The sequence below is a fragment of the Anas acuta genome, chromosome 19 (assembly GCF_963932015.1).
Source record: "Anas acuta chromosome 19, bAnaAcu1.1, whole genome shotgun sequence".
NCBI lineage: Eukaryota > Metazoa > Chordata > Aves > Anseriformes > Anatidae > Anas > Anas acuta.
In genome coordinates, this window is record NC_088997.1 from 2,400,450 (window position 1) to 2,412,659 (window position 12,210).

A 12,210-nucleotide genomic window follows, 5' to 3' on the forward strand; every position below is an offset into this window, starting at 1 on the left:
TTTTGTTCTTTTGAAAATCAGTACGCCTATCAGATCATCTCTCCCTTCCCATCTGCTTTTTTGCTCCTTTCTTGATAAAGGAGAGCCAACAAGCACAAGACTTTGCAGAGTGCCGCAGCAAGACCTGAGGCATTACTGATTCTAGACTGTAAGCCCCTAGCTTAAATCCTATTCAATAACAGCAAACCAAAATATGGATGTAAACACATACATAGCCAGTATGCAGAACTAAGTCAGGTATCATTTATGTCTCCAACCTCTTGATGGTGTGTAAAGCTCATCATAGCACTCTAACTTGAGATCTATTACCTCAAGATGATTTTCTCATGTTTTCGTTAAATATCATTATTAATTCAACTTCTCTGAGCTTCCACATCATTTTTCATTTTATTTACAAGTGATTTATCTTGGCTCAGTTTACTTGGTTTTAAACCTATTTGACGTAAGCCAAATAACAGCTTAAAAGTGAAACATGAATTAAATAAAGTTCATATAGAGATAAAACCAAGCTCACTTTTTTAATCACACATTCAGTTAAATTACTTCACATTTCTTGTGAGCAAAGCTTAATATCAAAAAGCATGAAGACACTGCAGATATGTCAAAGAATAATCAGAAAGACAATAAGTATTTTGCAGCATTTTTTTTTCTTTTTACCTTTATATTGGAGCTATGGACTTCTGCAAGGAGTATCTGTTCTGGTTTCAGCCCACAGAGTTCACTTAACTGTTTTTTCAAACCCGTATACTTTTCATCCATGTTCAATCTCAGGCCATATCGAACAGGCGTAGTACCATCCAATTTGATTACTTTGAAGGGGACAAAGAAACACACTGGTCAGCAAACCAGGAAAGATTTAATGAGAATAACACATTACACCTACTTACTTATTAGAAAGTAAGTTTTTCCCACTAAAATCTGATTTTTATATTTTTAATTTAATTAATTTATTTTATAATCAGGCAATTTTCAAGATCTGCAGACAAATGTCAGAAAATCCCTTGCTGCACCGGCAGTAGAAAATGGATTTGAATTTTTTTTTTTAGCTTTTTATCATTTTTCCTTTTGCCTGTTTTCCAACAATATATTGGTTGCTCATAGTGTAGTTCACAAACTGTGAAGTATTTTTTATTTGTCCACTAGACCACAAGCCTCTCTTTTTCACCCTACACAGTTTTAGGACAATGTCCACAATACAGATTTTCAGTGAATAGAAGTGAAGTTCTCAAAACCTCAATTTACTTGTTTCTGTTTTAAGTTTTTTAGTCAGGATAGGAAATGGACCATGTATGCTCTGTTTTTAAAGCTTTTATTTTAGTTTAACCAGTGAAAATTCTTATTTCTTTTACATTAAAATAATGCTACTATTTTTAAAGTACAAATATTGACACAGAATTTGGATGTTTTAGAGCTGTTCCTTGAAAATCTGTTCTATATGCAGTTTTTTAACTCCCTATGAACTTGTGTGTGCTGCAACAAATACCACCACTCACCTGTAATTTCTAGGTGCATGTAGCTATCCATTGGCAAAGGTAAGGATAAAAAATTGAAAGGGTCAAATCTAACACTTATATGTCCACAAGTTTTACACTTTACTTGTGACTTCAGCTGCCCATGAAATAAATCTACGACAATGGATCTGTTTCTTCTCAGATGGTTTTCCCAGGCCTAAAACAAATTGCAGGAAAATAACACAAAGTTAGAAACTGGACTACTGCTTGAACTACAGGAAAGAGGATGTGTTGGAAGACCAGCAAGTTGTGTCAGCCTATGGAACTCAAATACTTTTCCACAGATGTGTCTTACTGATTTATAATAAAGAGGAAGTATTTAGTTTCAACAAGAATAAAGAAAATTTATTTCCCTTAACACAATAATCAAGGTATGACATCATTTCAAGTACTTCTGAAAGGATCATTACCTTGAAAAATTTTGATATTCATTACTCTGAATCATTCAAAATGATTGAAAGATTTTATCTTTATACCTTTATCATAATATTTAAACAAGCTCATTTTCAGAACAATGATGAAACTGACTCCTTAAATCATAGATCTAACAAGTTTCAAAAGATGGCCCATTCCTGCAAGAATATTGTCACATACTTGCTCATCAATAACTTCAGATTTCCTGAGAAACAAAGTAATTTCTAGCAACTAGGTGTTATGAGGGGGAAACAGAAACAAACAAACCAAACCAACAAACAAAAATCCAAAACAACAACAACAAAAGCTTTACCCCATACCTCAGCTGCTACTTCCCAGTCTGGTCGACCATCACTATCTTTCAGTTCAACATATGGTTTATCATGAACTCTATTCAAATCCTCATGAAGACCATCCAAAAGAAAAGCTAGAAGCTCCTGTGAGTCTTGCTGTTGAAAGCCATTAAACCTTGGAGCATATTTCGCTATAGTCCACTACAAAAAGGACAGAAAGTTACTTAACGTTACATGACAAAAACTGTAAAAATAAATCAAAATATCGAAGAGAAGATGCACGCTGTCAACAAGCAGAAATGTAATTGCCAAGAGTTAGAGACAACTCCCTATGCTTTCAGAACAAAAGATCATTTACAGGTAAATGCATTATCTTTTGTTCCTAACAAGGGCTATAAAAATCCACATCTTACGCCACAACCTCTGATTCATATCAGTTAACTCTTTTGAGCTTACACCTGCTGAACCATGATTACATTCAACAGAAAGCTGTTCAAGTCCTGACCACCAGGACGCACACACCCTGACCTCCTCCACATGGGCATTTTGTCCTGACACAGCCCTTTCCTGAAAGATTAAATTCTGTGACCAGTTTGGAGCAATGCACGTGATGACTGTCTTCCTAGCACATGCTTGTGGTTTCACAGCCAACTTCTAACACACAGAATGTGTGTCCATGTTTCCTTCTCCTCCTCTAGGGAGACAGCAATCTGAGTCCCAGAACCAATACAGCTAACACCAGGGAAAAGTGCATTAAAAGATTTACACTATTCAAAGAAATTCTTGCTTTCTACCTTTAAATAACACACATTGCAGACTTACCCGTAACTTTAATGGTGCTATATTCTTCTGAGTCCCACTCCACAACTCCTGAACCAAATCCCCATAGCACTTGGCCATGTGTCCTTTCATTCCTATTGGATTTGTCCTAGAATTTATGAATGAATACCATAAGCATGAGTTTTAAACAAGGAAGTGCAAAGGCTTCATGCTGAACTGTTTTAGCTCTTCCAGAAACAAAGAGTTTATAGTTTCACGTATCCAAGCTAGTACCTGTTGTATAGCTGATAGTTGCTAATACTAAACTTTAAAGAATTTATTCATATCGTCTACTTCTGAAAGTTGAAACTGATCTTAAATCAGCTGCGATATCTAAATGCCAAAGGTCTCAAACAGATTACCTGTTAAGTTCATAAAGATGTCTTCCTGAGATGAAATACCGTGTCAGAGGTTGTGTATTACTGACACACTGGATACTGGAGTTCATGAAACATGTGTTACCCAGATTGCTTAATCCAGTTGCACCCTTTTCAGTAGGAACTGAGAAGAAGGAAACATAATTATGTCACTTCTGCAGATGTGAAAAATTAGTGAGGAATGGTATATCAGTGAAGCTGAGAATGTGACCTTTTCACTGCAACCAGAACAATTTAACATGCTCCCACTTAGACTACAACTAGCACAGATGCTACAGAGGATCAGCCTGTTCAAAATATCTGCTCTCTCAACTCAAGTCAACAGAAATTGAGGTAATTAAGTATTTTGTTGGATTCCATCCACCATGGATATCAGTACAAGCCAGATAAACGACTGTCAGCTAAATAATTATGGTACTGCAACTTCTGGAGTCATTTGTTAAAATTTTAACTATTCCTCACCTTAAAACAAAATAAAAATAAAAAATATAATAAACACTGAATCCAGAATTTGCTACTGCTGCACCTGAATATTCATCTGTCTATACATCCAACCCTCACACTTTTTAGCAGCTATGTTAATAAAACAGAAAGAACAAGCAAAGCTGCAAAGGCATAAAAGACCTCTTCCAATGTTAACAGCAATTTGATTAAAAAGACTTTCAACATAATACATCCTCTTGGATTTTTCTTCTCACCATACCTCAAGTACTTACCTTTATGTCTGTCTATTTTACTGCTGTTTGCTATAAAAGACATCTCTTCAGGCCAGCTCATGTCTTTGTTTCGAACTAGAAAGAGACATGGTATAAGATTTTTGTTTACTACTTATTCCAGATAACTTATACAGCTAAAGAGACTTAAGTAAAATTTGCAAATATTTAAATTTAGATCATAAAATTATTTTCAGTAGGCACACTTTTGTTTCTCGAAATAAGAGTAGACAAGAAGTCAGGTCAAGCTAGTTAAAAAGTCAGCTGATCCATGCACCTCCAGCAAAGGCCTGATTCATTTGTGACTGAAACTACTCTGCCAGGCACAGTGTTGCATGGCAGAAGGATAAGGTGTAACAGAAATTGAAAGAAGAAAGGTATTGATTGATTATAAGGCATTTTCACCATGAGGACAGTCAGTCAAGCAGCCAAGTCCAAATGTGTTAGGTTCTTTCCAGATAAGAAAATAAAAGCAGCTTATAATGAATGAAATTCTTAGAAATGAACCTGGTATGGATTGCAACGTGCAGTTTTCTTCACCTTTCGCTTTGTATGAATGCATTCTTGTAAAATCGGGGGGGGGGAACACAACAAAAAGCATCAGGTGCATCACACAGGTTTTGCTTTATCTCTGGTGTTCTAGTTACTACTATAGATATAGTACATTATTTGTAGCTTTGGTACTTCTTCCTATATTTTTCTCAGTATATACAGACAGACAGAAATGTACACATACTATTCCTTCCCAAAATATTTCCGAAGATTAAATATTTGGGCACTAGGCTAATGTATTTGTATAGCAGTTTGGACAATTTCACAACTATGTACTTACACAGCCTATTAAGAATATATAGACTCATAAAAAAACTATTTGCTCTTAGTGTGTAAACAACTTTACATGCTCTTTTTATACCTTCTATTACTAAATGCTGCTCATCTTGGATTTTAAGGTACTCCAATCTGTGATCTTCATCATCGAGCAAAGTAAGATAGTTCTGCAGGAGAAAAATACTTCATATAGTTATTACTTCTAGATCAAAAATTCTCTAAGGATGTTTTAATCTCAAAGCAATGAAATTAAAATAGTATTAATATTTTTTCACATAAATAAGAGTACCAGTTCCCTAATTAATTAAGCAAAATTAATTAAATACAGCAGTTCACTGATCTCCACAAGGATTTATTTCAGTGCTGTAGTTTTACATGGCATTCCTTTAGCATGACAAAACTATACACACTTCAGGGTTTGGAGGAATACATTCTGCTTGCTCATTCGATTTCTTCACATACACGTGTGAAGAGATCCTGAATGGCTGCTGGCTGTGTCAACAGAAGCCTACAGCATTATGCAGGCCAATGAAAGCACAGATTTTTACTTCGATCTAAACCAGTTTCTATTAAACTGTATAGCAAGAGTATTATTCAGTAAGCCAACTGCCATTTTATAAACATATCACAGGATAAATTGATGTTTATCAGGCTAATGTCACAAAAACCTAAATTTCACTGCTTGGAGCGCACAAAAATTAAAAAATGGCATGAGTAAAACCTTTACACATTTTGGCCCAGGTTTTCCAACCTGGGTGGTTAAATCTCAAAGAAAACTTATGCTATTTTTTTTCTGTGCATGTGTTTAATAGTATCTACAAAAGAATATGATATACAATATTCAAAAGCTGTTAAAAACTAAAAAGACTGACATTTACCTCGCTGTTGTATAACCAGAGGCGCATATCTTCTTCTTTTATACGTAGCCTCTGAGAGAGGTATTCGTGTATCTCTTTAATCGTTTGCATTCGACTAAAGCAGCCAGTGTAAGCCAAGACTCTCTTTAAAGGAGCATTCGGTGAAGGTACATTCCCTGGATTCGCAACCATAAGGAAAGAGCAAGAGATAACATATATACCCATATGCACACTGAAATAAAACCCAGGTAAATAACAACTTACACACTATGCGGACTCTAAGTTGTTTTTTTTTGGTGAAAAAAGTACAGAGTTCTGCTTTTGTTTATGGATAAAGTAATGAAATGAAAGCTAGCTGTTACCAACACTCGGGGATGTCTCGCATCGGCACAGAACAAACTTGCTATTGCAAAGACAATAGACTCATCTCCCTTATTACCCAACCCTATTAGAAAACCGCTCCATTAAGATTCTCACAGGAAATAACTCAAAAGAAATTTTTAAATGTCTGGACTACTCTTTTTTTTTCCTCTTAAAGAAAAAGAAGACAATAGTAATTTTCAAAATAAAGGGCTTAAAAAATGTCACGGATATTTTCTTTTGAGAGCAAACTGTCAGTTAAAAATAAGGTTAAAATACAATAAAAATCAGGCTGACTACTCTTGGGAGTAGCATGACTTTGCTCCAGCTCTTCTGTGGGATGAACTCTGACCTGCGAAGATGAAATCAGCCTGGCAGTTTGACAATAAAAGTACTCTTTGTAACTAAGAGCCTCAAATCATGTTCTATGAAGATGCCTATGATTTTCACCAGCATTCCTAAACAATCTCATCTTTGGAACAAAAATTAATTCCATCAGTCAAGATTGTTGCTGTTTTCTATAAAACAAGCTCACCTTTAAACAGAACATTTTAAAAAGTGCAGTTTGAAACAGATGAGACCAAATTTGTTTTATTTTCTGAGCTTCTTTAGTTTAACCTAAGGGAGGGGAAGGAAGTTCCCCACTCCTACAAAGCCAGGTCCGTAGCGTATTAATAAGAAGCTTGTGTTATAGAGCCTGGCTGGGCAATTGCTTTACTTAAATAACTACAGATTTGACATTGTTCTATTTTCATCATTAAAAGAGTACAATTAACTAGTACTGTATGAAAAGATGCAGTTATACATGCAATTTGACAAGAGAGTAAAACTATACTGTAATTGTAAGTCAGCAAAGCATCAGTTCTGTTTCAGGCTACAAGGCAAAATACTAATTTATTTTTTAAAGGAACACAAAAAAGCATTTTCTGAGATTAAGGATCAGAGGATTAGTCATAAGATTACAGCAAGAAAGCACATTTGAAAACTCAAAAAGATTAATAATTGATTGGGCAAATGAATTAGTGAAGAGCAAAATAATTACAAATCAAGATCAAATTTGTCATGTCAGAAAGTTCCCTCTCTTTGACTTTCAGTCTTTTAGGAAGTCCAAACAAAACAATTTTTATTTTATTAGGTCAATACGAAAAATGAATTTGGTAGCAGGCAGTTTCTGTAGCGGAACTCGATCAAACAGGCAGCCACCATTTACAGGTTAAGTTTGAGATTCTATCAAAGCAGTGAAAAACTGAGCATCTGCATGAGATTTTTAAACATACACTAACAGTAATAAGGCAGAAGGATTTAGTTTTCAGTAGTCAGGTGAGCCCAATTTTGGATGTATGTTACTGTGCATGCCCAATTTGTGTGTATCCAAATGCACGTAATATGTGGAAATCATGTATTTCTTCAGACCTCTTGTATAAACCACATATGTAACGACACACACAAACCAATTACTGAAAATAAATCCTTGTAACACTTGCCAGCAGAGACATGCAAAGCTACAAGATAAAGATTATTCTTATAGCTTATTACTTGGACAATCTTTTGGTGAGCATTAACACCACAATTACGGTATTTTAGTGGGATGTTTACTTTCTTTTGAATGTCTTTCCAAACTGTATCAAGCAATTGTCTCCATATTCCATTAACTAAGCCCCTTTTTAAAGGGTACTAAATAATTTTGGGCATTAAAGTCTAGCTGCCTGAGTAACTCAGAACCAGTTGGCTGAACAATGATTTACTTTATTATTTACTATCAGAAACACACCCCAATGCACAGGTGCATGTACCCTGGCTACATAATTAACTGCCAGAGGGAATTACCAGATCTTAGCTCTGTATTTCATGCAGTGCTCATTTCTCACTTTCAATTCACCGATCTATTTGCAGTAACTACACAACTTAACTGACTGCACTGGAAACGCTCCCTCAAGCCTCTTCCTTTCAAAAGGAGATAGAAGGAAAGCCTTGAAATTTTTACCAAACGCTGATTGTGCCTTACAGTTGATTAGCTGGTGTGCAAGCACAGTGGCAGCAAGCTCGCTTCTACAGCTGTGGGTCTCGCTTTCTTAGAAACTGCACGCTTGTATTCTTGCTGCATTCTTAAGTTACCTCTAGGTAAATGCTGAGGAAACATTCTCAGGCTCATCATACCCATATTCACCCAGATGTTTGACTGCTGTGTTCGAGTGGCAGGCTGCTGTCTCAGAAAGAGCAGATAGCGAGGAAATAACTCTAGTTCAGGCACATTTGTTTTGCTGTTTTTGATCACCTAGTAAAGACATTTAAAACACAGTTCAGAGACTCCTGTTCCAAACACGTAGGAAATCCTATTAGGAACAGGAAGTAATGATTAAAGTGGAGGGATAGAAAATAATTATGTTTTACTAGGAGACAAGAAATCCTCTGAACTTCTTATGGGGTATTAGGCAAACATTCACAGTGATAAAAATTTACTGATTTCTAAGTACTTTTGGAAGCTTATTAGTTTCAGACTAGCAAAAGCAAACACCTTATGTAGTGGAAGCATAGTTTCCTGTGCAATACTATGGAAAGAACATTCTTACCATTCCTGAAATATACTTGAATTTACAATGAACCTCATTAACTCCACTCAGTCTATACTTCAACACAAAAGGTTCACAACTGTTAAAAAAAATCACGACATTAAGACATTTGTTCTTTTTGAACTACAGTACTGAATTCACAACTTCATATTGTAGGGATATATTAAAACTTACTTTGCATTTTGATACACCAACAGAAATAGCTGAAATTTCCCCGGAATGTGACTTGTGGCTTTCCAGTCAACATTCCTACAAAGATTTTGCTACCCAGATCTGCCCGATGCCGATGTACATAAATAACAGGACAACTATTTTTGTGAAAATGACAATCAGAAGAAAACACTCAGCTTAAGCTGTGAGAAGCAACATAATGCACTGAAGTGTCATGGTATTAAACTTCAGCTACAACAAAAACATCTTCTAGAAAGAAGCGCCCTGATGGTCCCTGCTGAAGGCAGGAGCCTGCACTCCCCATATATATGGCCACATGTAACCCAATTCCCTCCATAAATTCAGGAGTTCAGATAACTGCATCTCAAATATTCTTTAATTATGAACTGAAAAGCTGATGTTTACACATCCACTATTGACATTTTTACAGGCAAGATATCTAAACTCATTTTTTTTCCATTCTGAATAGAAGTCTTGTTTCTAATGGCACTATCGCAAAAATCTTAAGCACATTAGTTTGCGCTGTGCATAAAGTGATGTGCCCTTTCTGGATCATGAAAGATGTTTGTTTCCATGGAGAACGTGTGGGAGGAGGGTAGCAGAAGCCAGTGATTTTTCACTGTAAAATCCTTGTCAATACTATGGCTAACAGATCAAATCATCAAAAATCGTACAGCAAATTCTCACCCATTTCTAACACGAAACACAAAACTAATACCAAAAAAAAAAAAAAATCAAGAAAAACACAACTTAAAATCTGTTTGGAATCAAAACATTTTAAAATGAGGCCTGTCTTATATAAACATTTTCATCTAGCAGGCTTAAAAACGCTTCACACCTTATTAAAAGTATTTTATATACAGCCAGTCCTGGAATCCTGAGATTTTGGCTGACTACAAGGTGAATTCTATTGAAGAATGGTAAAAGGTGAGTACAGCTTGGCAGTCATACATGAATTCTTAGTGCCATTATGATCAAATGGTACTGCAAGTTGTTGGGGCTACCTAACTGGATGTGAGTGTCTCCAGTCACATCTGCTGGGAATCAGGGAAGTTTCTGACGTAGAAATCACGCTTGGACATTGTCCGGTCAAGTCTCGGAGAAATCCTGGTCAGACACTTCCACAAAACACCAAGAATCAAAGCAAAAATTCTAGAAGATCTACCCAAGCTATTCTAGAGAAGTTATTTTTTGTCTGAGCACTGTGATCCCTCTCAAAATAGAAATTCCTCCCATCTTCAATCACTGTCTTTCAATTTTAGGGCTTCTAAGCTGCATCCTATTCAGAGGTGCAGGCTGGCTGTTTCCTTCTGGAGCCCAGCTCCACACCTCATGCAAGAGAATTTTTAATACAGTAACAGCCTTCTGCAACCACCTTGGTTTTAGGTGTACTCCCAAGGTTAATAATTTAAGGGCTGCAGTGAAAGCAGATCTTTGAAGGCGGAACCACAGACTGGTCTCTAAAATCCTGCCATCATTCAAGAATAAATGATCGCTTAATCTCTATTGCTACCATCAAAAAAAAAAAAATGCTCGCTTCCTTATTTAAATATTAAGGTGTAGCTTAGGACACAGAAGAAATAAACCCCTGTATGGGATACCTTTCTTTTCAACAGAAACTAAACAAGTAGAGTTCCAATGCCTCTACTTGTGAGCAAATTACTATAATTTTCTTAGCTTTAAGATCAGTCTACTTTTTGACACGTTGAATATTAATAACTCAAGGCATGCCTGCTTTGGTTCCACATGATTATGACCGGTTAATCATTTTGCAATAATACATACAAAGAAACAGAGATAGCCCAATAAGCTGTGAGCAAATTATATGATTTAACACTGTTTCCATATAATTAGTGCTTCTCTTTCAGAAATATTGTTTTAACTGCAACCAAAAAATATCTCATTGGGATAACGCAGAGTAATTATTAGTCCACTTAGTCAATTCCATTTAACACAGAACACTTTCACACATTCAAAAATTAAATTCAGCATTGTGCCCCAAATTAATCTTTAATTAAGAACATTACAACCTTAATATAGAAAATACTAGTATTAGTTACAAAAACTCAATTTTTCAAAGGTTTTTAAGAAAACTTTTATACAAACAAGTACAAATGTCACCTTAACTTTCATAGGCTTTCACTAAATAGTCAGTTTCTTTGTAAGGTTCTAAGTGACTATAGGCAATTAAATAAATGTGGATATAAAACCTCAACATTACCAATTTGGAAATACATTTTCTATTACACAATGAATATACTTATGTTAATTGTAAATATATTTCACAATGTTACTGCAATTCGTTGGTTTTTCTGCTTACTGTAAAAATACAATAAATGTATTAATTCACTATATATGAATTATTTGCTGGCAAATGAGTAAATGAGTATTCCATAAGTTTGGAGGAGTGTTACTGAGTTTGTGCTGAAGAAAAAGAATGATAATTGCTTGCCTCAGCAGCAGGATTTTTATTTACTCTTAAAAAAAAAAAAAGAGCAATTATCAGAATACTAGAAAAATAATGATAAAAAAGAACTACTTATTTTAAATGTATGATCTCAAAATAACAATTGGTAGTGATTGTAGGCAATCATTTCATAAAAAAATAGTCCTTGACTGCTTTCTTTATTGGGCTCATATTGGTATCTATTCTTCTAGAACTCCACCAAGTCACGTACATTGTGTTTCCTATAGTACTGTGACTGAAGGACAGCCTTTGTTCCCTTCTCTCCATTTTCATGAAATTGAGATAAGAAATGCCATTTCAAAGCAACAGGTGTCCCAGTTTTAACTTTACTGTTGTGGTGTTTTTTGTTTGTTTTTTTTTTCTATTTTTCCTTGTAGAACAGTTGAAATATTATCTAGTAGGTTAAATGCATTTAAGTTTTTATGGCAAGTAAACAGTGCCTATACTCACAACTTACCGGCCTGGGCAAGGACAAATTTGCTCCATACCAATGGTAAAGTGCTCTCCAAACGGGCTCCGGTACCATTATGTAGTCCTTCCCTTCAATCAATTGCGGTGATCGCTTTAATCTTCCACCCTCCATTGTTAATGATGCAGCCTTTTACACAAAAAAGGATTTTGTCAAATCTCAAGTGCAAAAAATAGTGTACAGCTACAACAATTTTAGTTCATGAACAAAGAACCCTTTTTAATTATTAAAGCACTTTAAATTGTAATTAGCAACTGCTTTTCATACCACAGTTTGTAAATACAATACTATAACTAATACAATAATACAATAACTAATGCTAATGTTTCACTATTTACTGTTTCTCTAAAAGACTGTCCAT

The 12,210-nt window shown here is 35.2% G+C and overlaps 1 protein-coding gene across 3 annotated transcripts in view; it reads right to left on the reverse strand.

The window, feature by feature from the left end:
• Window positions 1-12,210, reverse strand: part of USP32 (ubiquitin specific peptidase 32) — a 77,321-nt gene that overhangs the window by 12,856 nt on the left and 52,255 nt on the right. For 2 of the 3 annotated variants that reach the window (XM_068655607.1, XM_068655609.1), the window contains exons 15-24: window positions 11,838-11,978; window positions 8,288-8,447; window positions 5,834-5,988; window positions 5,041-5,122; window positions 4,131-4,205; window positions 3,400-3,538; window positions 3,041-3,146; window positions 2,246-2,419; window positions 1,494-1,668; window positions 658-809 (exon numbers count right to left, since the gene is read on the reverse strand). In XM_068655607.1, the coding sequence (XP_068511708.1) occupies window positions 658-809; window positions 1,494-1,668; window positions 2,246-2,419; window positions 3,041-3,146; window positions 3,400-3,538; window positions 4,131-4,205; window positions 5,041-5,122; window positions 5,834-5,988; window positions 8,288-8,447; window positions 11,838-11,978 (1,359 nt within the window). The remainder of the gene's footprint in view (window positions 1-657; window positions 810-1,493; window positions 1,669-2,245; window positions 2,420-3,040; window positions 3,147-3,399; window positions 3,539-4,130; window positions 4,206-5,040; window positions 5,123-5,833; window positions 5,989-8,287; window positions 8,448-11,837; window positions 11,979-12,210) is intronic. The other variant, XM_068655608.1, reaches the window with a different exon arrangement.